This window comes from Eutrigla gurnardus, assembly GCF_963514095.1.
Source record: "Eutrigla gurnardus genome assembly, chromosome: 16".
Classification (NCBI taxonomy): Eukaryota; Metazoa; Chordata; class Actinopteri; order Perciformes; family Triglidae; genus Eutrigla; species Eutrigla gurnardus.
In genome coordinates this window covers 3,796,894-3,820,732 of record NC_139927.1, presented here as the reverse complement: position 1 = coordinate 3,820,732, position 23,839 = coordinate 3,796,894, and the positions used below count along the sequence as shown (strand labels likewise).

The 23,839-nt window shown below is 45.9% G+C and overlaps 1 protein-coding gene across 4 annotated transcripts in view; it reads left to right on the top strand.

Moving 5' to 3' along the window:
- runx2b (RUNX family transcription factor 2b) overlaps positions 1 to 22,415 on the top strand; it is a 37,245-nt gene extending 14,830 nt beyond the window's left edge. For 2 of the 4 annotated variants that reach the window (XM_084030788.1, XM_084030789.1), the window contains exons 3-8: positions 3,123 to 3,385; positions 4,512 to 4,668; positions 6,245 to 6,349; positions 15,364 to 15,531; positions 17,999 to 18,160; positions 20,970 to 22,415. In XM_084030788.1, the coding sequence (XP_083886914.1) occupies positions 3,123 to 3,385; positions 4,512 to 4,668; positions 6,245 to 6,349; positions 15,364 to 15,531; positions 17,999 to 18,160; positions 20,970 to 21,448 (1,334 nt within the window). In that variant the 3' untranslated portion in view covers positions 21,449 to 22,415. Of the gene's footprint in view, positions 1 to 1,946; positions 2,047 to 3,122; positions 3,386 to 4,511; positions 4,669 to 6,244; positions 6,350 to 15,363; positions 15,532 to 17,998; positions 18,161 to 20,969 lie in introns of those variants that run through there. The other 2 variants (XM_084030790.1, XM_084030791.1) reach the window with 2 other exon arrangements.
- Positions 22,416 to 23,839: the final 1,424 nt, after the last annotated feature.

Sequence of the window (23,839 nt, the reverse complement as noted above, 5' to 3'; positions counted from 1 at the left end):
GTTAGTTGATCTTTGAGAATGTTGGGACAATGTGAACCATATTTCTGGTGTTTGGGGCACACGGAGGGGAAGTGTAACTCAATCACTCTTTTTTTTTCCCTCCCTCCTTCCCTGTCCACATGACGAGGTGCCAGATGCATGTCAATGCTTTCAGACTTTATATATATCCCTCCCACATCCTCACACACACACACAGACATGTATGCATGAGCACACACACGTACATACATACTTATGAAACACAAGAAGTTATTTCAAGTTAGTCCTCAGGCGTCTTTTTTTTTTCTCTCAACACAGAAACCTTATTCTGAAGACTGTATCCAACGTTTTAACGGCATAAAAACAAGCTGAAAAGCACCCAAATAACATGACAGCTGTGCTCCTATAGTCCCCTTTATTTAGAAACAAGAATCAAAGGGCTTTGTCTTAAAGACTGCAGTTAAAAGCGTGTGTGGGAGCAGCGGAAAAGGGGCAAATATACATGCTGCCGTGTGATGTGGCAGTCGCCGGGAGACTGATGGGTAATCGGGGTAAAGGGCGGGGTGGGTGAGATACGAGTCTCACAGAGGGTGGATGATGCCCTCTACAGTAGACAAGCCTTCTCAGCCTCCGGAGCAGCGTCCACACTCCACTGTGACCCGTTTCAGCTCCAAAGCACTTTTATTTGTTTCATTTGTTTGCTTTTTTACTCACAGTGGGATGTTGTAATTATGCACGGATGTAAAGATTCCAATTAATGTTGTTTTCATCCAAATATGCCATTTCTCTTTGGGTTTTGTTGTTTTGTTTTTGCCTCGGTTTGGAAAATGTGCGGTTTTGCAAGTTCAATATATATATATATATATTTTTTTTTTTTTGCATCGTTCATTTCGCAGTGGTGGGAAAAAAATAAAAAATCCTTTATTTAATTGTAAGTACCAAAAACCCACACTGTAAAAGTCCTGCATTGAAAATATTACAAGATAAAAAAAAAAATACTTTGGTTCTCACAAAGCAGCAAAAAGAGTTTTATATGTGGAGAGTATTCTTAGTGATGTGTAAATATCATTTTACAGTGTGAATTTGTGGAGAATCTGCTCATTTTAACTATTTTATACGCTGTTGGGAAACATATTTATGAACCTATCATATGTTTTGTATTTTAAAATATTTATCTGCAGATGCAGATGTCAAATAAATGCAGTAGAGAAAAAAAAGTAGAAATAGTGGAGTAGAAATACATGAAATTGGAATAATTTGCAAATGTCTTGTCTTTTAAAACGCCAAACAAATATTATGCATGAATACATTTCAGCTGGTAATTATGACACATAATATAATCACCTCAACATCAAACGTGATGACTGATGCATTTAAATAGGAATAAACGGAGGAAAACAAAAATATTCCCACTTTACGGGCAACAGTAATACTGACGTGAAGTACCTGAAGTGTGTATCCAAAGTGCAGTACTTGTGTAAAAGTACTTAATTACATTCCACCTCTGTTTACGTTCAGGTGAGCCTGATTAGTCACGGAGCTCTGTGCGTAATTACGCATCGAGGCTCGTCTTTTTTTTTTTGGCTCTTCCACGTGACTTGTAAACCGATTCTACATAATAATAATAATAATATTAATTGTACAAGTTGCACAGCAGATGGTGACATTAGATTGTAACACCAAAAGAAGAAGGGGGGTCACGTGGGGATGGGGGGTGGCGTGTTTCAGCAGCCTCTACCTGTACACCTGCACAACAGCTCTCCCCTGCGACCGAGTTGAAACTCTCCCTCCTCACCCTGACTCCCCCGCTCTCCGGTGACTCACTCCCTCCTTACGTCGCGGAGTAACTCACTCCTCAACCCCCGGCGGCTCGACTCTCCGACTCCGAGCCGCCGTCTGCTGCTACCGCCGCCACCGCCGCGCGTTTTCATCGGGGTGGGGGGGCGACACACACACTCACTCACACACACACACAAACCCGGGACCCGATGGACCGACGCATGGTGGAAATGACCGTCTCCGAGAGTTAGGAGCGCACGGACCGTCCCGGTTGGCGTTAACATGTCGGTACGTACTATGTGTGAAACTAGAGGGAGAGAGAGAGGGGAGAGAGAGCTTCGTGGAGGTACAGCCGCTCTGAGACCTGTCCGGTCGTCTTGCATATAGGCGTGATAGATCGTGGCAGAGGGAATGGATCTGACTCCAGACACCACGTGTTGGAGTCGCATCAGCGCAATAATTGCTGGGCGCTCGAGCTATATAAACCACAAAACGCCTGCGCACGGGAAACCCCGGCCTCCAAACACTAACCACATTTACGACTACAAAAAAACGGGATTCTATTTTCCGCCTCCTTCATCTCACCGGCGATGATGATTTCTTTCTCTTTTTTCTCTTCTTTTTTTAAAAAACCCCGTACTCTAAAACGCGCCGAGACTTTACGGGAAATAAGTAGAATTTGAAGACATCGCGGGGTTGTGAATAGCTGCTGACGTATTGTCTTCTTTTTGTGACTTTGAAAACTTTAGTGTGTGTGTGTGTGTGTGTGTGTGTGTGTGTGTGTGTGTGTGTACATCGCCTGCGGGCTTTTCAAGGGAACCTTTCAGTTTGGCACAAAGACTTCAATGGCGCACCTGGAGCAGCGCTTTGACTCCCCACTAAAGGAAGACAGACAAACTTTTTTAACATCGGTGTCGTCCGCTCCACTTTAAACCTGCTTTTTTTTTTTTTTTTTTTTTTTTGGTGTGTGTGTGTGTGTAATTGTATATAGCCGCATTACGCGCTCGGACATTTATTTGATGGTATTTATATCCACACGCGAGCCGCCCCGTGTTGGAAACATGATGGACAAAACTAAAAAAAAAACCTGCCATGTGAAAAACCTCTTCGTGTGTTCTTCTTCGCTGGAGAAGTGATGTTTTTTTTTTAAGTTTGAGCGTTTTGAAAGCGTGCGCGCACGAAGTCCCATTTTCCGTTGGCAGCGGCGCGCAGCCCCGACTTTCTCCCCGAGCGTGTGAGAGAAAGAGAGAGAGAGGCAGAACGAGAGGAAGCCGAGGAGAGAGAGAGGGAGGGAGAGAGAGAGAGAGCCTTCTGGTGCCTTTTTTCCTTGATAATCAACGCTGTTGTGATGCGAATCCCCGTAGATCCCAGCGCCAGTCGGAGGTTCAGCCCGCCGTCCAATAGCCTCCAGCCGGTCCCGGGGAAGATGAACGATGTGAGCTCTCCGGTCGGGCAGCCGGACGCGGCGGCGGCGGTGCCAAGACTGCGCCCCCACGAAAACCGCAGCATGGCCGAGATCATCGCCGACCACCCGGCCGAGCTGGTCCGGACCGACAGCCCCAACTTTCTGTGCTCGGTGCTTCCCTCCCACTGGCGGTGCAACAAGACGCTGCCTGTCGCCTTCAAGGTGAGTCCGTCTGCGGCATGTCAACCACAACCAGGCTCATCCCGCATGACTATAATAATAATAATAATAATAACTCAAATACATTTAATTCTGTGCGATGCTTGTGTTGCGTTCATGCTCTTCCTTCATGTGTCAGTGGACTTTTTTTTTAGATTTATCACAGTTTTTGAAAATGTAAAAAAAAACAATGTAGGAATGCTGAAATGTGATATTGTTTAATGTATATTTAGGAACAAATTGTGATTAGAATAAAATAAAAATCATTAAAAGGAAGGTGTTTAAAAAAAGAGAGAGAAATGTGAACCGTTTGGAAGTCGTATTATTTTGTTTTCACAATTTTATGTTTTTATGGCCAATAATAAGTTGATGTGGTAAACTATAATAATTATGCCCCCCCTCCCATCCAGAACCAGTGACTACAATCAAAGCGTTTGTCTCCACGGTTATAAGTGTTACGTTACGTATATACGTTACCACAGCATGGCCTCATACAAACACACTTTTAATCAGGATCCTAAACATGTCATTAGCCTTCACACGGACACTTTACTGAGCTTCTAATGAGCACAAAGCAGAAAAAATCATAAACTCCAACGTGCATCAAAGACTTAATTGTTTATACATGTCAGTCGTCTTCAGGCAGTTTTTTTTTTTTTTTTTTCAAAGCGATGACAATTCCTGCTCCCGTGATATTTCACAGCAGAGGCCCCTATTAATTACTCCACGGGTATTATTTAAAAGCATGGATCAAAGAAAGTGGATTTTTTTTGTCCCGGGCTCCAAATCAAATGTGACACTTTTTTTTTTTAATATACAGTATTTAACTTATTACTATGGCTCTGTAATTATTGCTGCTCTTTTATCTGCCTCCAGGAAATCTCACTGATAACAAGAGGCCTCTCGCCACTTTCTGTTTTTATAGACAAGTATTTGATAGTGAAGTACAAATTAAATCCATTCATCAACATGATTGTAAGGAAGGGGATGCATTCTTCATTTATTTCCTTATTTTAATTTAATTTGTAATCATTTTCTTTACGCCACCAAGAGAGCGGGAGAATTTCTCGTCGTGTTCTCCGAGTATGCTCCTGACGTTTCTGCCCTTTGACCTCTGTGCCCACGACAGGTGGTCGCCCTGGGAGACATCCCCGATGGGACCGTCGTCACGGTGATGGCGGGCAACGACGAGAACTACTCGGCCGAGCTGCGGAACGCCTCGGGCGTGATGAAGAACCAAGTAGCGCGCTTTAACGACCTTCGCTTCGTGGGCCGCAGTGGCCGAGGTGAGACCCTTAAACTCTCCGGGGGCTGTTGGGGTTCAGCGGCGTGGATTAGTGGTCGCGTTCACATAACGATCTCTCAAAAAACCACCATCTCCTCGAGTCGTCGACGTGTTGCTTTACAATGAAGGGGCTCTTTGATTTGCATCTTCTAACCTCAGGTGAGGCAGACGGACACCTTTCAGAGAGATGGTTTTAGCTGCGTTAGTGGATCTAGGAACACGTTTTTTTTAAATCCTTCCCTTCATGCTCACCTGACGTGACCCGGCTCGGCTCAGGCTCATAAACATGTTGGGTGGTGCTGCGGCCCCGCAGCTGATCACTCTGCACATATCCTCAGGCCGTCACACACACGAGGCAGAGCCGCGCTCCCATTGGCTCAAATGGCATTCCCTGAATATTTTGGCAACGCCAAAGCGCCTCTTAGAATCATTTACCGTCTTACTAAATCGTCTTATTTACGATTTGAGATTCTGGCACCGGGGGACGCGCTCTCGCCCTCTCCGAACTTTACTGGAAATGTTTTCTCTTCTGTTAGCCTCACAGAAAACAAGGAGAAGTTGCTGGTGATAAGCGGCTGTCAGCAGCTCCGCCGGCGACTTCTCCTCCTCAGTTTCAAAGCTGTCAAAAAAAAAAAAGGAGGAGGAGGAGGAAGCCAGTAAACAGAGGAGGACCTGTTGCCACAGAGACCTTAAAGGTGACACGGAATCTAGTCACAGGAAGTGACATAGGAGCCCGGAGAGATCAGACTACGAGGTGTCTGAAATGAACACCCCGAGATAAGTAGGAGCGAACCGATAGGATGTGAGATAGCTGAACGTCGTGGTGGGGGGGGGATGGATTGTGCGGGTGATTTAGAGAGTAATCAGATAACATGGTGAGGAGTTATAAGAATGCCGCTGTCCAGTATTTGATCCCAGATCAGCTGCATGCGACCTCAGACCAGGTATGTGGAGCACCTGCTGCATCTGTGCTCCGCTATCATCCCCATGATGGTCATGTTTACAGTGGAGGGGGGGGGGGGGGGGGGGGGGGGGCACATGGCTGAATGGACAGCTGCTCCCCCTCCACTTCCTGTTTCCTCTGCGTCGCCATGGCTACGTGATGCGTCTGCATACCTCAGACGTTAGTGCTGCTGCTGACTTGGCTGCTGTTGCGCTCTGATTCATCAGAAAGCGTTCCTCGTGCACGTAGGGACGCGCCCCCCCCCCCCTTAACCCCCCCGAAGGCAGGCAGCAACTGCTGGGGATTATGGAGAAAGGAAGTGACTATTAAAATGCCTCTCTCGCCCACTCACACTGCGTTAGACAAGGGGAGAGAGAGAGAGAGACTGGATAACAAGATACTGGCTCCTCCAGTCGAGCTTCCATTAATGCCCTGCCAACAAAAAAGCAAACACCCTCTCAAACAGCCAACGTTGTCGTTAAAACTCTTCAAGTCTCTCCCCCCTCCTCCCAGTTTGTATTGGCTATTATATGATCACAACCACACTTGTGACTGGGAGGATGGTTTGGCGATGAATGTGGGTCATTGTCTCTGCAGATGGTGTGTCATTTGATGTTGTTTGATGTCACTACAGGCAAGAGCTTCACGCTGACAATCACAGTATTCACCAACCCGCCACAAGTGGCCACTTACCACCGAGCCATAAAGGTCACCGTGGACGGACCGCGTGAGCCCAGGAGTGAGTACAAAGTCACGCTACATCCAGAGTACAGCATGGGAATGTGTTCACACACACACACACACACACACACACACACACACTACTTCCTTTAATTAGCGATTCAGAAGATGCAACTTTACAAAAGTTACACTGTGAGCATGTTTCCACAGGTTTACTCATGATGAGTGAACTGGCCCTTTAACTGAGCTGTGGGTGTGGCTGCATTTAACCAATGGCAAGCGAACGCCCGGGCTAAAAATGGTGACTGCGTGTGAAACAAGTTAATTAAAAAAACAAAAAAAAGCTTTTTACTGGAAGAGATTCTGTTTGTGTTAAATGGCAATCAACAGGCTTTTTAATTAAGTTGACCTCTTAGAAAGCAGCCTCGCATGTTTGTGACGGTTTGAAAGAAGTAAAAAAAGAGTGAGCAGATTATTCCTGAGAGGTTACGCTGGGTAGCAGAACGCTAGCATCAGCTCATTTTAATGGGCCATATAAAAACAACTGAGGAGGAAAAAAAAAACTTTACTATAGCCGTCAGTGCCAACTGGTCTGGCATGCAGCTGTTTCTCTAACCCTCCTCCCTATTCATAAAAAAAAAAAACATATTCTCATCTCATGGCGTCTCAATGAACGATATCACATCACAAAACAGACTCTTGCCCCCTCCGTCACATATGGAGACACAGCGGAGCCGGAGACAGTCGGATTAGTGCCACCATCAGAAAAAAGAAGGCCTCAAACGCTCATCAACACAAAGGCACATGCTTATCGTCAAGCACACATGTACACACAATCACACTCTCTCTCTCCATCGTGTTTGATCAAAAGCATTTCCTGTGCATCTGCCGTCCCCCGTCACACGACTTTCAAACAAGTCCTGTTCTTCGGTGGCGAGCAGATGGAGCAGTCGGAGCTCGGATTTTGTTTAGAAAAGCTCTGGGTTTTTTTTATTTTTGCTCTCAACAAAGATCTCAGATCTTGTGTGTCGAGGAAGTGAGAGTGACTCACCCCCAAAAAACTAGACAGAAGCATCCTACCTGACATCCGGCGAGAGGAGTCTGGCGTTGTAAAGACAGCTTCACACTTTCCTCCATTGTTTCCCCCCCCTCCCCTTTTTTCTTATTTGCTCAATTTGTGGCTTTTAAAAAGTTCAAGTCTGCGTGTTCTCTAACGTAAAAGTCTCGGGACAGTAATTCAAGCAATAAAAGCGTGTGTCATCACACGTAACCCCTGAACTCCTTCACTCTGCTGTTAAGTGGTCAGAATTGCAGTCGCTGGTGTAATTTACCCCCGAAAACTACAGCCAGAACACGTCTCCCTCTCAGGGGTCATTAAGCCGGGGTCGGAGGGTGGCAAAACACACATGTGCCCTCTCAACCGCTACCCCCCCCCCCCCTCCCACCACCACCTCCGACCCCCCCTCCTTTCAGCACGGAGACTTGCTGCTGAGAGCACCGGCTGTCTTTGGCTGTGATTCTATCTGTGAACGCTTCATTGACACATGGGGAGGCTTTGTCGGCCATTACGGCTCTATTTTGTGTTTAAATGAGTGGGGTAATTAGGAGGCCTGTGGTACAGCTGGGGGAGGGAGGGGTCCGGAGCCAGTTTGAAGCCTGACACACTGGCACTCTGTGATCCTTCTCTGTGTAAAAAACAAGCTGACAATGACATTTGATTCCGACGTGGGCCGCTAACCGGTCCGAGAAGCTCAAACGGGCTTTTCTCGGCTTTTATTAATGCTTCGACACGTTTCCTGATGGCGATGGCAGATTTTTTTTTTTTTTTTTGCTCCCCGTTAACGACTCGGCTGCTTGTGGGCGTCTCGTTCAGGAAGGACGTTCGTTTGATGAAACTTATGGTAACCATATGAGGGGGATGTCATTCCCCCCCGCCCCCAGGCAGCTCCTCATCTTAATATCAGTGGGTGGATGGAGTCGGACCACCCGCGATCCAAGGGGGGGGGAACTGTGGCAGCAAGCTTCAGCAAATTAATCGCGTGGTCAAAGTGACGAGTATCAGTAAGTTTAAAGATCTGTGGTATGATTTTCCTCCAGAAGTTGTAGTGTGTGTGTGTGTGTGTGTGTGTGTGTGTGTGTGTGTGTGTGTGTGTGTGTGTGTGTGTGTGTGTGTGGGTATGGCAAGTGGTTAGTCAGGTCCCTCTGGCCACTGTGTTATTAGCGGGAGGCTAACTCGGTTTCTGTGGCTCGCATTGTGCTTAATCGTTTGACAGCTCTTGGTTACCCTGTGGTTTGCCACTGCACCAACAACTCAGCGAGTGTGTGCACGTGTGTGTGTGTGTGTGTGTGTGTGTGTGTGTGTGTGTGTGTGTGTGTGTGTGTGTGTAAGCGTACTGTATAGGCATAGGCATGTGTAGGCGTGTGTGTGTGTGTGTCCCTAGAGCCTGCGTCTTGCCTGTGTGGACCCACATGACATGTTCTGCAGAGTGTGTGTGTGTGTGTGTGTGTGTGTGTGTGTGTGTGTGTGTGTGTGTGTGTGTGTTATTGCTGTCATTAGTCTAGTGTAGCCACAGTGCTGATTCGGAGCAGAGCTAATAGGCCTCATTAAATGTCATTTTGAGCTAATAGACAGGGAGTGGCTGTTTAAACCAATATGCTTTTATAGGTGGTTCTGTCTCCTTTCAGCTGCTCCTGACGGTGGCTGCGGCCAGCTGAGACAAACTTCCTGAGTGATAATAGCCAAGACCGTAATAACACAATATACTAGGCTTTCTGTCCAAACCCACTGTTCTCATTAGAGTTAATTGATGACAGACAAACATAGGAGGTGACAAAACCATCGTGGCGTCACATGTTCTGTGTCTCGCTGTGACATATTGCAGTGGTTACTGTGCATAACTGAGAGCAAGTGATGTGTGTGTGTTGTCAACCAGTGTGTCAGTGGTGGAGGTTGGCGGTCAGGCCCCTCTCTGCCTCGATGGGTGTTTGAAGCAGCTGGGTCTTGGGGGGCTCTGGGCTCGGGGGACAGGGTCTTGTTCTGGTTCGGTTTTGGTCAGGGTGTTAACAAGTCTGGTGAAGAGGCCCTGGTTACTTAAAGGCCTGCAGACAATATTAGTGGTTCGGAAGACCTGTCTGCCAAGCCAAACTCTTCCTGCTACACACATACACACAATACGAAGTTATGCTTCTGCATATGATTACTTTAATAATATTAGTACCTTCATGGTGTGGCTTATTGTTTGTGTACAGCACAAGAAAGAAAACCAATCATATTATTATAAAATGACAAAAATAAAGTAAACTGTAAGTCACATTCAATCCTCTGTCACCTCTGGTAACTGACCTGGGAACAGCCTCCCTAGAGGACTTCAGGCTGTGATCCAGCCAGGTCGTATTTTGGAACTCGACCTAATAATACGATTGCACAAGATCCTCGCTGCCCTACTTTGGAGCGACCTTAATCGAACTCTTCAAACGTAGCTAAAGTGAGCGACAGTCGTCTAATTGGGGATTGAAGTGATCACTTGAATTCCAACTTGATTTACTGCCATTAAGTCATAAGATATGTTTATAAATCAACTAATGACTCACAAGATTGCCATTATTATGGTAAGGTGTTAATGATTCACATGACTGGATGTTATCTGCGTCAAAAGGTTAATAACGTCCCCTAAAGGAAGCGAACAGAAAAATACTAGTAGGCCTAAAATGTCGCCCTGTGGCACGCCATTAACGAGATGGGCATGCATGCTTTGCCGTATTAAGCAAACAACAAACACACTCAAGACAAAATATGCACACACCTACACAGCCTTGTAGAGGAGTGGTTGCTAGGCGACGCCCCCCATTAAACACCCTTACAAAACTGCCACCTTCAGCGCTGCTCGGCTGGAAAACAGTATGAGTAAGTGAGACGCCTTCATTAACATGTCTGTCATGACGACACCACGAGGGCCTCGGCAACAGTATCATCACACGCACATGCCATTACATGCGCTGTAAGGTGCTATTAGCTGCTGGAAACCTGGAAACAGGCGGCAAATGCTAAGATTCTTAGCCGATGCTAAACACATAGCGGGGATAGGGGATATGAGGCTCTATTTTGTTTCTGGGTCATCATGTTATTTATTTAATTATTGTTTTTATATATATATGTACTTTTACAGAGCATCCAGGTATATAAAGAGACTTTCAGAAGACTCAATAGTCTTTTCTCCCTCACAGACAGTTTTACACCCACAACTATCTGCAGCCGCTTTACTAGAAACAGCTTTTAACAATGGGAGCCGGACAAATAAAACTCACCAAAACATCAGGAGGAAAAGGAATGAAAAGAAGGAGAAGGAGAAGGAGGGGAGGGGGGAGAAGAAGAAAATGACTGCAGGCTTTTCCAGAGGCAGTCAGTCAGTTGAATGTCTTATGAAGTTCCTTGAAGACGTGCCAAGGCCTTTACAACGCAAAACACAAAATCATTCAGTGGGAGGGGGAGAGACAGCGGGAGGAGGGGAAAAAAGTGAGAAAGGGGAGACAGAAAGTGAATAATAATAAAAAGAGATAAAGATTATGAAAGAGGGGTCCGGAGTCGTTTGGCATCGAGCTGAAGTATTTAAAAAAAAAAAAAAAAAAAAGGATCTCAGAGGGATTTGAATCAAAGCACTTTAATGTGAGCAGAGAAGTGCAGACACAGGCCAAACTGTGTGTGTGTGTGTGTGTGTGTGTGTGTGTGTGTGTGTGTGTGTGTGTGTGTGTGTGTGTGTGTGTGTGTGTGTGTGTGTGTGTACGCTCTTTGTACTTAGTACAATATCGAACAAGTGTGTATATAATGTGTTTTTGTGCTCAATAAATGTTCCGCCTTTGGGAATTGTCGTGTGTGTGTGTGTGCGTGCGTGCGTGTGTGTGTGTGTGTGTGTGTGTGTGTGTGTGTGTGTGTGTGTGTGTGTGTGTGTGTGTGTGTGTGTGTGTGTGTGTGTGTGTGCGTGCCCTTCCCTTGCCTGGCTTGCTTCCTCCAGGCTGGAACGCATGGACCACACAGACGGCTGGCAGCGCTCCACGACAGCCTGGCTCCCCCTTTCTCTCCGTCTCCTTCCACTCGCTGCCTCATCTCTTGCACCTCCTCTCTTTTTCACTTCTTCCTCTTTTTCTCCTTTTCTCTCCTCCCCCCCCCCCCCCCCCCCCCCTTTTCCTCTTTGTATTGTCTCCCATCCTCTCCCCTTTCCTAGCGGACCCCCATGGTAGACGGGGCGTCTGGCTGTCACCCACTCAGCGTTTTTTTGGGGGGGGGGGGTTTCAGATCGCCACCTGAAATAATTCATTGTTTCTGACCGCTCACAAAAACAACATGGCCACTGTGAGGGCTCCAAATAAAAAAGTGAAATATGGACGCGTGGTATTCATTCATCGACTTTACTGGCCGTTCCACTGCGAAATGACTGACACACACACACACACACACACACACACACACACACACACACACACACAGACTGGCTGATTCAACTCCAGGCTCCACGAGCATGGGGTTTTTTTTTCTTCTTTTTTTTTCTGAATCAGCCCCAAAGATACATTCATCCGAGCTCACTGAGTGATCATAAACCAGCCTGACGGGCTTAAAGGGCATGACGCGACACCAAATTTATAAATTATCCCATTTATTCAGAATGTGCTGGCGCTTGGCATTTTCCTCACATGTTCCTGAGTCAGGCTACAGGCAGCGGCGTTTCATCGTGTCCGTAGTGATAGCTGATGACTTGAAAAGAACATTTTAGCTACCATTTATGTCTGTGTTTCAAACACATTTTCTCACCTTTGGACGGAGCCAGGAGAACTGTTTCCTATTGTTTCCAGTCTTTATGCTCGGCTCACGCTAAGCCGGCTGCTGGCTTCGTATCCTACCATACCGACATGCAAGTGGTATTAATCTTCTCATCTGACTCTCAGCGAGAAAGCGGATATCATATTCCCCCCCCAAAAAAAAAAAATCTATCCCTTTAAACTTTTTTAGCCTCCTTGGACGTTTTGAAGAGCCGTACGTATTTAAAGGGATATATTCTTCAGCCGGGATGGATTACTATTCATAACTATTCAAAGATCACTGTGCGATCCAGTCTAATGCCAACATTAATTACAGAGGACTTATATTGTGTTTGCCTACTTGCTCTTACCAACTGTTATCAGATCAGCGGGGGCGAGTCGAAGCCAGCCTCATGTCTCAGCGACGGCTGAAATAATACTATTCTCGGCTGGCTGTGCAACTGTGTGATGGGAGATACTATCTATAGAGGCGTTATCTCGTCATTATTCATCTTTTTTAGTGCCTGTGTGAGCCTGTTCTGTGTTTCACAATGCATGTTTGCAAATCGTGTGTGTGTGTGTGTTTCTACACGTGTGTGTTAGTTGCTCACATCTGGTCTGAATCTGTCCCGTGTTTCCGGCCGCTGGCTGGGCAGGGAAGTGGCAGGCGCTATCGAAAATCTCCGCTGTTTTCACAGGGATGATGGGAATCTCAGGGACTTTCCCCTACGGCAGTGAAATCATCCGCCTTTTCCCGCTCCTTTAAATACCCCCGGCTCATTCCGCCGCCCTGCTAGGGTTCCGATAAAAACAGCTGAGACGTCTTGTGTTTGGCAACAGTCGTCGTCTAAAAAGGTGTAATTAGCTCGTGAAAAACTGTATTTACTGTCAAGCCGGGCTAAACTAATGGACTTTGAGGTTCTGTCTGTTTGGAGTGTAAATTGGACGTTAATGTGGCGGGTTGACGCGCTGCCGGAGAGGAAAATACGTTGCTTTCCCCTTTAAACGCAGCTTTTAATGTATGCAGATGTGAATTATCTTTATCTCCTTAAAGATGCTTTTTTCCCTGTATTTTGGGATCTTCCTCCCAGATGTGGAAGTCCCACACCCTCTCTAACTACTCCACCATTCGCTCTTTGACAGCCTCCCGCCTGGTTCAGACCCATCCAGTGCTCTTTAATTTACTGGTCATAAGGGGGCTCTTCCTCTCCGGTAGCCTCCTCCCCCTTCTCTGTCCCCCTGTCTCCCCTCATCTCCCTCGGTCTCTCATTGCTATTTATTCCCATCACTAGGAGACGGGCTGTGTGCACAAAGCCCGCACTGTGTCCCGAGTCGTTTTTAGAATAGAAATTCGGTCTGTTGAAAATGGAAACGCCGTGATTGACTGGGCACAGCTCTCAGAGAGAGGGAGACGAGGAATGCCAGCGAGAAATTATCCATAGGAGCGATGGAGAAATATTATTAATGAAATATGGCCATGAATTATGTCAGAAAAACTTCAATGAGCTGAGGGTTTTTTTAGCCGATATTATTCACGCTCCAGAGCAACTATGTAAAGAAGCGGATGATGAGATTGTTTATTTTGAACGGGATGATGCCAGCTCGGGAACGTCATGGCAATACAAAATCTGTCTGACTGTCCCGTGGCGGCGGTTTTTTTTTTACTCTCGCCATTCTCAAGTCAATTCCAAAATAAATTAATTTGTTGTGAGGCAGCCGGATGGGTTTATAAAATGCATTACTGTGGCTTTTTTCTTTTTTTTAAGTCGCTGTAGTGGAAACATGATCCACAGGGAGGATGAGGCCGTTTAAAAAAGATTATTTTGTTATCATTTGGCATTTATTTGAGCATGAACGTGCCTTCAAATCTTCAGAGAGAGAGAGAGAGAGAGAGAGAGAGAGGTCGGGTTGACATTAGGCCTGTCTGATAATTCAATTTCATATAATACTCAATGGACTCACATAGTGATGAAATCATAAAAGGAGATAACTGATACACATATATTACATTGTCTAAATTGATAATAACAAGCTTGCTCACTCTAATATCTCATAAAATGTGATTATTTTAGTTTTAGTGCTTTTGGTTGGTGAAGGATTCAATGCGTTTATGCAGTTGAAGAGTCGGCATGTATATTTATCGAGATATGAAAATGATAGAAGATTTTGGTCCGGCCCGAGCTGACACACGACAGAGCTGTGAGACGGAGACGGAGGGAGGTGGGGGTCATTACTACACATGTTAGGACTGTTAATCCACAAGGATCCCCGGTGAGGCAATTTTCTGCGGTCTTTGATCTCCGTAATGGTGGTTTTTTTTTTTTTTTTTTTTTCTGAAGATCTCGTCTCCTTCCATAACACCCGGCCTCCCCTGTAGGTGTAGCGCCAGGCCTTTGTTCAGGCAGCAGGCAGGTTGGGCAGGATTCTGAAGTAGCTCGTTGTTTCTGCCCGAGCCAACTGGAGCTCTGCCAAGCACAGCGGGAGTTTCTACTCTCCTCTGTTTGATATTTGCTGTGCCGCCTTTCCAGCAGAACTAATGCGAGAGCAGACGCATCGACACAAACCTGTCAGCGTTAAAAGAGAATACAGTGTGTGGGTGTGTGTGTGCACAGGAACCTTTCTGTTCTACCCCACCTTTGCTAAACTCTCTACACCTGGGCTGGGTTTCATGTTGGTTCCCAATCCAGGGCTCCATTGGGGGTTAGAGATGGGCTGGCTCATTGTGTCCTGTAATAGATTTACCTGCCTGAAAAAAAATGACGGCAACAAAATGAGGATATAAAGGCTGCTTTGGCAGAGGAGTGCAAAAAAAAAAAGATCTGATGTTATTTGGCTTAAGTTGCGACTCCCGCGGGGATAATTGGGTGATAGCGTGAGAGCTTGTGTTTACCTGAGGAAGAAGGCCTCGGGTTAAAAACCTACATGCAACTTCTCACTCTCCCTGTCACTCATAACTCCATTTCTTTTTTCTTTTCTCTCTCCCTCTCATGCAATATGATACCAGATAATTGCCTAAGCCTTGGTTAATTAGCAGGATGTAGCGTCCCACTCCCAAACGCCTCTCTTTGCTTCCTCTTTGTTCCGGGAGCGCTGTTTACCGAGTTAGGCATGGCACACAGAAGCCATTTAAACACAGGGAACAGGAGCCAAGAGCACAATCAAACACAATTCATGGTCATTTGCATACAGCGTCTTCAGCAGGGATCAATTAAAATTCTGTTTGAGTGCCGCTTGAAACCTCCTTACAAATAAAACTGTTTTTTTAATTGTGCGTGTCCGCAGGACATCGCCAGAAACTTGAGGACCCTCCCAAGACCGGTCTCTTCTCTGACCGCCTTAGTGAGCTGGAGAGGATGAGGGTGAGAGTGGCCATTCCAACTCAGGGCCCCCGGCCGACTCTCAACGCAGGGGCCAACTCCTTCAACCCGCAGGGACAGACGCAGATAACAGGTGAGCCCCCCCAGCTAGCATCGTAGAGCCGGATCTCACCTGGTCCAGAGCTCACCTTGACCTCTGACCTCCCTGTGAAAAGATCCTCTTGGATCACATGGTCAGATGGTCAACAGTGTTGTACAAATAAGACACAAATCCAAATTGTTGCTGCGACGGCCTTTGTAGGTTGCATCGTCAAGTAAATGCCATATCTATCGAATGTGTCATGCTTTTAATATCATACCGATACCTTGTTTCCTTGTACGGAACAATGGCACCTAACTTTTGTCCAGAATGAAAACAATGTTACCTGCTGGGTTATTGGGTTTCTTTTGGCCCGTTGCCATGGATACAACACCTTTGACTAAGGCTGAGCATTCAACGTATATCAGCTTTTGTTGTTACCATATTATTTTCCATTTAATTTTTACATGTGTCGCAGTGGAACAGTGGTTTGGCCTACAAAAATATATCAAATATCATATCCTTCAAAACTATTACGTCAAGTATCAAGAAATATTCTCAACAATATTGATATTCAGACACGTTGCCCAGCCTTGCATTGTGTGTTTACACCCAAGGATTGATGTGTTCTACACATTGTATTTTACACACAAATCTAAATATAGTATTCGTCCCAGCGGGTATCAGTGAATCAGCATAGCAGGCCAAGCCACAAGCTAAGCAACCTTTACCTGTACGTTAGGTGAAATATCAAACCCCAGCCCGACTCTTGCTCCGTCACTCTGTCGATCTGCATCCTAGAAGGTAACTCCATCTCTCACGGCGGAGGGACGGCTGCAACCCGATCGTCCTCTGGAGGATCGTCACAGGTCGCCACGCAGCTCTTAGTTACCGCCCGACGCGGCGTCGGAGTGTTACTTAGCGGATCGTTTGAGGGATGGTTACACAGCGCTGAGCGTTGTACTCTGGATTGGATGTTAATTGCATGTGATCGCGTGTGTCAGTGTGTTGAGGCGAAGCTGGAACTCTGATTGGAGCCCCCAAGTACCCCTTCAGTTTATATCACACTATTCATTTTTATAAAAGTGGGGATTAATGTTAATGACGTTGCTTTGGTCACATTTGAACCATTCCTCCATTAATGTCCACTAATACTTTTAACTGTTCATCCATTCATTTATGTATCTGTTTTCACACATTTATCCATTCCTTTAAAGGAGTCATCACCTGGAAATCGCAATTTCTCTTGTTAAAACATGCATATCTGTGTTTGACCTCAGTTGAAACTTGCCTGAAAGGCTGGAGTTTGAAAGTGGCGCCGTTTTTTCGCTTCTGCTCTTTTTCCGAACAGGAATAGCACACAAGGGTGTGCATTCCTAAAGCACGAGATTTTGATTCTGCGCCTACGGTGACGTCACCGTGGCGGCTACTTGCATAAGCCCACCCCTCTTTCACCACCCAACCCCGCCCCGTTTGCTACCTGAAATCGCCGAAGCGCCGCCATTATGTTTTGGAGTCTGCATGCAGGCAAGCCCCCCCGGCTCTGTCCTTCCTGCGGCGAATCAACGCGCGCCTCATTACATATTATACAATGCACATCCGGACCAGTCAAAACCTCGCGCGTAATCTCGCGTGATAAAATCGCGGTACGAAAAAGGGTCAGAACAAGCTCAATGTTTGATTAAAATTTTTTTTTTTTTTTCTAATAAGTTTTACGAATTGATCCAAAGCGATCCAAGGGGGGCTGGATACGTATAAAACCAGGTGATGACTCCTTTAAGAAACCTTTGTCAGCGTATTCATCCAGTTCAACCTTGTATCTCACTACTTCTCACACACTCTCAATCACAACAGCTCAGGAATTACAGTTCGCTCAATATGTTCTTAATTTCTGTTTTTTTGGAAGGTTCTTCACATTTATTCAGTAAGTCTACCGTCTTTTCCACAACCTGGCAACCGCTCCGGCTGGGAATTAGGGATTGTAAATCACTACACATTTGCTCACATATGTCATCATCGACACATAAAAATAGCTCTCACACACAATGCGTTATCGACCAACCTTCACGCTCTGCAACAGCAACACACACACACACACACACACACACACACACACACACACACACACACACACACACAACACAGTGTGTTTACACCCTGGTTGAGTGCCAGTGAGGCTTTCTGTGCCTCAGCTGTGAGCACAATGTTTTAGAAGGCAAACAGGAAGATCTTCTCTTCCAAGGTAAACATTAGATGTGTCATTACGGAGGATGTTGCATAACAAGTCCAACTGATACTTACCTCTTAACTTACGCACAGAGAAAGCCCAAAAATATCTCCAGTTGTTATGTTGGAAATATGGAAAATTTGAAGCAGCTGATGGGCCACTGCTAATCATTCTTTCTATCGTTTCCTGTTTCCCTTTTGTATGTCTTTCTGTTTCTGCTCATGTTTTGCTTTTTTTTTAATCCTTCTAATTCCCTCCTCCTCTCCTTCCCTCGCTTTTCCTTCTCCCCATCAGACCCACGTCAGTCCCAGTCCTCTCCTCCCTGGTCGTATGAACAGACGTACCCGTCCTACCTGAGTCCCATGGCGTCCCCCTCAGTCCACTCCACCACCCCCCTCTCCTCCAGCCGAGGCACCGGCCTGCCTGCCATCAGTGACGTGCCTAGACGATTGCCAGGTAGAACCATTGCTACTGCCTACTGTGTGAACCCCGCTCCGGTCCGGTCCTCCTCCAACCCATCAGCAGCACCTGAACTGCCTCAAATAATCCACAGATATTACATTTTCTTAGGCCATAGACGGAGAGAGAAAGACATACACATACGTACTCACACTCAAAAGCAGAAACTTTCAATTTAAGAAATCTCTACCACTTTACCAGAGGTTTATACAGCGAGCTGCTATTGGCTCGTTCTCAAATGAGAGGAATGAGGCATGGAGTCATCGTCCGCCCGTCTCTCTCTTCGGAGAGCGGTTTGGATGGCGTGGATGACAGCAGAGGGGAAAAAACGATTGTTTCCGGGCTTTTTTTTCTCCCTCTCGCTCCAAAAACCTTTGATCCCAGAGGAGTATGGGTAATAACAGGCCCGGGGATAATAACAGGCTCGTGACTGACAAATAAAGTGTCTTTATAGCAAAAAAAAAACGCTACTCTCACAAGGCATTCTGGGTAACTGCCTCAGCACTGTTCGCCGTAACGGCAGCATCTGTGTTCCAATTTGTCTCTGTTTTTTCCCCCGATGTGAAAGCTCCTTTAAACTCCCTACACGCCGCCAGACAAGCTTCTCCCCCGTACACCTGTTTGACTCACTGCCATGTGAGTTTGCTCTCTCTCCCACCTTTTTTTCCCTCTGTTTTCTTGTGCTACACTCTCCTGTGTGCTTGTGCATGTGTGTGTATGGGGGGGGTGCCCCGAGCGAGGCTGAGTGATTACGCCCCTACGTTTTTTTTCTCACCCTCTGTTTTCTTGTGCTACACTCCTGCGTGCGTGTGTGTATATGTGTGTGTGCGTGTGTGTCGGTGCATGTGTGTGCGTGTGTGTGTGTGCGTGCATGTGTGTGTGTGTGTGCATGTGTGTGTGTGTGTGTATTGGTGCCCCGAGCGAGGCTGAGTGATTACGCGACGCAGCCGTGTGACTGCATTAGAAAGGGGTTTAAAATCCCACCAGCTGCCTTGTCAGCTTTGATTAGTTTGGTCTTTCCTTTCAACTTTCATCTCACAAGCGTCGGGGCTTTTGTTCTCAAAGTGACGCACACGTGCACGCGTAAGCAACGGACGGACGAACACGGACGCCCCAAAAAAAACCCCTCTCCTTTTACCCACTCGCACACCTCGAGCACTTAATGCCTTCTAAGTGATGTGACTAAGGCTCTCAGATCTCTGGAGATCATGTTGACACCTCGCCAGGCTGCTCTGTAACAGTATCCAGCCACAGAACATACCGACAAGTACAAGCAGAAGCTGATATGGATGCTCCAGTGCAAACACCGTCCCATACCCCACCACCCACCAAACCCCCACCCCCTCCCTCTCTGCACACACCTTCACTTAATCCATGCGCATGTTGCAAAAAGTGAATCAGTCAAAGCACCTAATTCGGAAGTGATGCTTGAGGGTTCGTAAGAATCCTCGCAAATATTTAGACGTTGTTCCAGTCTGGTTTCGTTCAAACCATTAAAGTTCGATCTGGCTTCTCATCACAGGACCCCCCCCCCCCCCCCCCCCCCCACCACCACCACCACCACCACCACCACCACCAACAACCTTTGAGCACTAAAATAGGGTCCAAATGTTAAAAGCAGGGAGTCAGGAGTTTATTGAACAGCGCCTGCTCATGTCTGAGATCACACCGCTCGCTCCACAGCAGAGACAATCACCTACTATTTCTATTAGAATCAAACGGATCTTGTGGAAAGAGGAAGTTTAAAAAGGAGGCCTAATTGGCAGCATATGCTATCTGACGCTAGCGACAAACCCCGGCTTCAGCTATTCCTCCCTGCACATAAACACTGCCACCACCCCCCCCGCCGCCACCCCCCTGTCCTCTCGCAGCAGACATGGTGACACGGAAGACGCCTGGTGATTTATGATAAGAGCGCCATGGCTGGACTAAACCACTGAGAGGAGACGGGAGGGGGGGAGGACCCTCCTATTCTCCTTAAACTCTGCGCCCAGCGCGAAGCTCGCCGCAGCCAGTTAGTGGTTTTTCGGGTATTTTTTAAAGGGATGAAGCGAGGAGAGGAACGAAGGGTGAGATGGAGCAGCTCCTTCTCGGCGCTCTCGCTCGCTCACGCGCACGTACACGCACACGTACACACACACGCTGGAGCCGATGGGAGGCGAGGAGAGGAGCCACATCAGAGCTCAGCCCTGCCTCATTATGGATCTCATGGAAACTGTTTCTGCTCAAAGTGTTTCCACATGTGCAGCTCCTGATTCATCCCAACTGCTTTTTTTATGTGCATACAGTATTCACGCACACACACACACACACACCTCACACCCACACACTGTTTGCACACACACACACACACATTTGCATGCATAAACAGTTAACAGATAAACATGGGCCAACACACACAGAGAAACATAAATATGCAGAGGCATAAACATCTTAAAGCAGCGCTCTGATGTGTTTGTTAACTTTATCAAAACTGAGTTGACATGAAGAAAAAAAAACAAAGTTGATGAATATGACAATATTTATAGATGAATGCTATTGCATTGCATGACTGCGCCCATAAAATCCATTAGACAAAGTCTTAATAAACATATTTGGCAGGAAATATTTGATCACACACAATTAAGTTTACTACTGTTTCATTCCTCACGGGACTTATTTGTTAAATTCAATTATTCTAAGACAAAGTGCTGAATTGTTTCCAGTCCAAAAAAGCCACATTTCAAACTGACAAACTGTAATTCTGATTATATATTATTCTATACTGACAATCCCTAAAGAACTGTTTTCATGTGTGTGTCCGTAGGTTCCTCTGACCTGAGTCCGTTCCCGGGTCAGTTCGAGCGCCAGTTCCCGGGTCTGTCCTCCCTCACAGAGAGCCGGTTCTCCAGCCCTCGGATGCACTACCCGGCCACCTTCACCTACACCCCGCCCGTCACCTCCGCCATGTCGCTGGGCAGCGCCCACTACCACACCTACCTTCCCCCGCCGTACCCGGGCTCCACCCAGACCCAGAGCGGACCCTTCCAGACCAGCAGCACGCCCTATCTCTACTACGGCGCCTCGTCCGGCTCCTACCAGTTCTCCATGGTACCCGGCGGGGATCGTTCGCCCTCCCGGATGATCCCGCCTTGCACTAGCGCCTCCACGGGCACCTCCCTGGTGAACCCCAACCTGCCCAGCCAGACGGAGGGAGGGGTGGACGGCGACGGGAGCCACAGTAACTCCCCGACCGTCCTCAACCCCGGAGGCCGCATGGATGAAGCGGTCTGGAGGCCATATTGAAGAAGAAAAAAAACCAACGAGGAGATTTGGAAGTCAACTGATGTCATGGTTTGAAAGCACAAAACCATTTTTTGTTGTTTTTTATTGAAAAGGGGATTTTTTTGGGCTCTCATCAACTTTCTCTACCTTTTTTACTTGGAAATTAAAGGTTGAGATAAAGGACCAGACTTGTACGGACGCGTCTTCCTGGAATGTGTTTTGACCAAAGGCACTACTAAAGGGAGTCATTCTCACAGCAATAATGAGAGAGACGATTTTTTTTTTTTGGTTTACTCGGCCCAAGTGGATGGAGACAATTATTTCCGTTTTATTATAATCCACAAGCTAAGGGATGCTTCAACAATATTTGTAAAAGACTGCCTCTTTTTGTATAGTGTTTGTATTTCAGCAAGGCTTTTTTGCAGAGCATGTTTTTGTACTACGACAATATCAAGATGCAAGTTAGGCACTGAGTAGCAAGTGATGAGAGTAACGCATATGTTACCTTCAGTGGTATGGACAGTAAATTTGCTTTAAACCAATTAATTTAACTTGTATATTGTGGGTGAAACGTTGATGTAGATTGAGGCGTTTTTCTTAGTTTTAACTTATAAAGCCATAAATTATGTATTGTATTTGAAAACTTGAGTCAAAGAAGTGTAATCTGAATATTTTTGATGCATCTATATGACTAAGTTAAAATGATTTTTTTTTTTTTTTTTTTTTTGATTATTGGTAATTTAAGAGAGTGAGAGGTTTAATTTTTTCGTACCCAAAGATTTAAATCGTTTCGAATATGAAATGTAATTTCCAAAGAGTATTGCAACATGTTTTCTTCTGGTGTAACTTTCAGTTTAACTGCTCCACACGGTTCGAGCCCAACATCCTCGCAAGGCGTTGACACACATTTGGCTCGGGAATTAAACCTTCGGTATTTATTGAGCAATAACTAGCATTGTGCCTCTTGGCAACATACCACGAAAAGAGAGCTTCCATGGGGGGGGGGGGGGGGGGGGTTCTGCTTGATTTCTTTAGTTTTGTGCAGTCTGACATGCACACAGATGCATATGTATTTTATTGTCCGAATAAGAAAATGGTACATTTATTACGCGAAATGACTATTCTGTTGGCACCACGCCTTTAGTAGTGCTCCTCCGAAGCAGCGGGTCAGACTTTAAAGGTTCACTTATTTTTACGATACATGAACTCCTCAGGACTGGAATAATCCCTGGATCATCTCAAATTCCACAGTTTTTTTGGGGGGGGGATAAAAAGAAAAAAGCTGCACGTCACGTTTCACATCCGGTCCGGCTGAATCCTCAGTCGGGATTACAGGGCAACAACATCGTGTGTAAAAAAAAAAAGATAGCTTTGAAAAAGTCTGTCTTAAGTGTGTGACACACACGGGTACTGTCTTCTTGTTTCTTACTCTGTTTTTTTGTTTATTTCTCTCTCTTTCAGTCTTTGAGACTGAACACGAAACATCACGGTTCGACACAAAACAGACTGTGACATTCCTTTAGATGCTTATTTATTTTCCCCTTTATTTTGCTTTTTTTGCGTTAACATGGTTTTCCTGAGAGATTTTATATCGTCCACGCTTCCCAGTCTAAAAAAGAAAAATCACACCTTACCGGCACCAGCATGAGAGGAAGTCTGATATTTTTCCAGTTTGAAATTACTATGTGGGATCTTTTTTCTTTTTTTTTAAAGTTGTTGAAGTTTAAGGAAAAAGTGCAAAAAAATAAAAAGCGAGGTGATTGGATTCAGCTGCTGGCAGCAAAACTGGTAACCAAAAAATATGGGAGACTTTTGTATGTTTGTTTCAAAAAGCACTTATTTCTTGTTTTATTTTTTAGCAGCACTTACGGCAGGCTGCCAGCAGGGCTCGTGGTTTTGGTCCTCAGTGCAGATATAACGCCACTGGAGTCACACACACACACACACTCTGAATGGATAACACTTGGCCAAACAAGCCATTTACATTGGAGCTGAATCTAATCTCACAAGGCAGTTGGTATTTATCTGAAAGAAAAAAAAGAGCATTTTCCCTGCTTTCATACAATATGATATTCGGTGCATGTAGGTAATATAATAACCCAATTTGAAAAGCTGAGAAAAACATGGCCCTGTCCAAGGATCAGACTTCAAGCTTTTCATTGAAGGTTTGCACGCAGTGCCTCGTTTCCAGTCTCTGCAGAGGATGTTCTGAACCCACTTAATGGAATTGAACATGTCACACTACATTTCCCCAACTGCTTCAGCCCAAGTCTTTTTTTTTTCTTTTTTTTTTTTGCTGTTACAGTGTAACATAAGAAAGCAAATAAAAACCTTTTAGATTGTTGTGATTTTATAGCCTTTTTCCCCCCATTACAAATTGATTTAATGTCTCCATAGTAACTATGCACATCT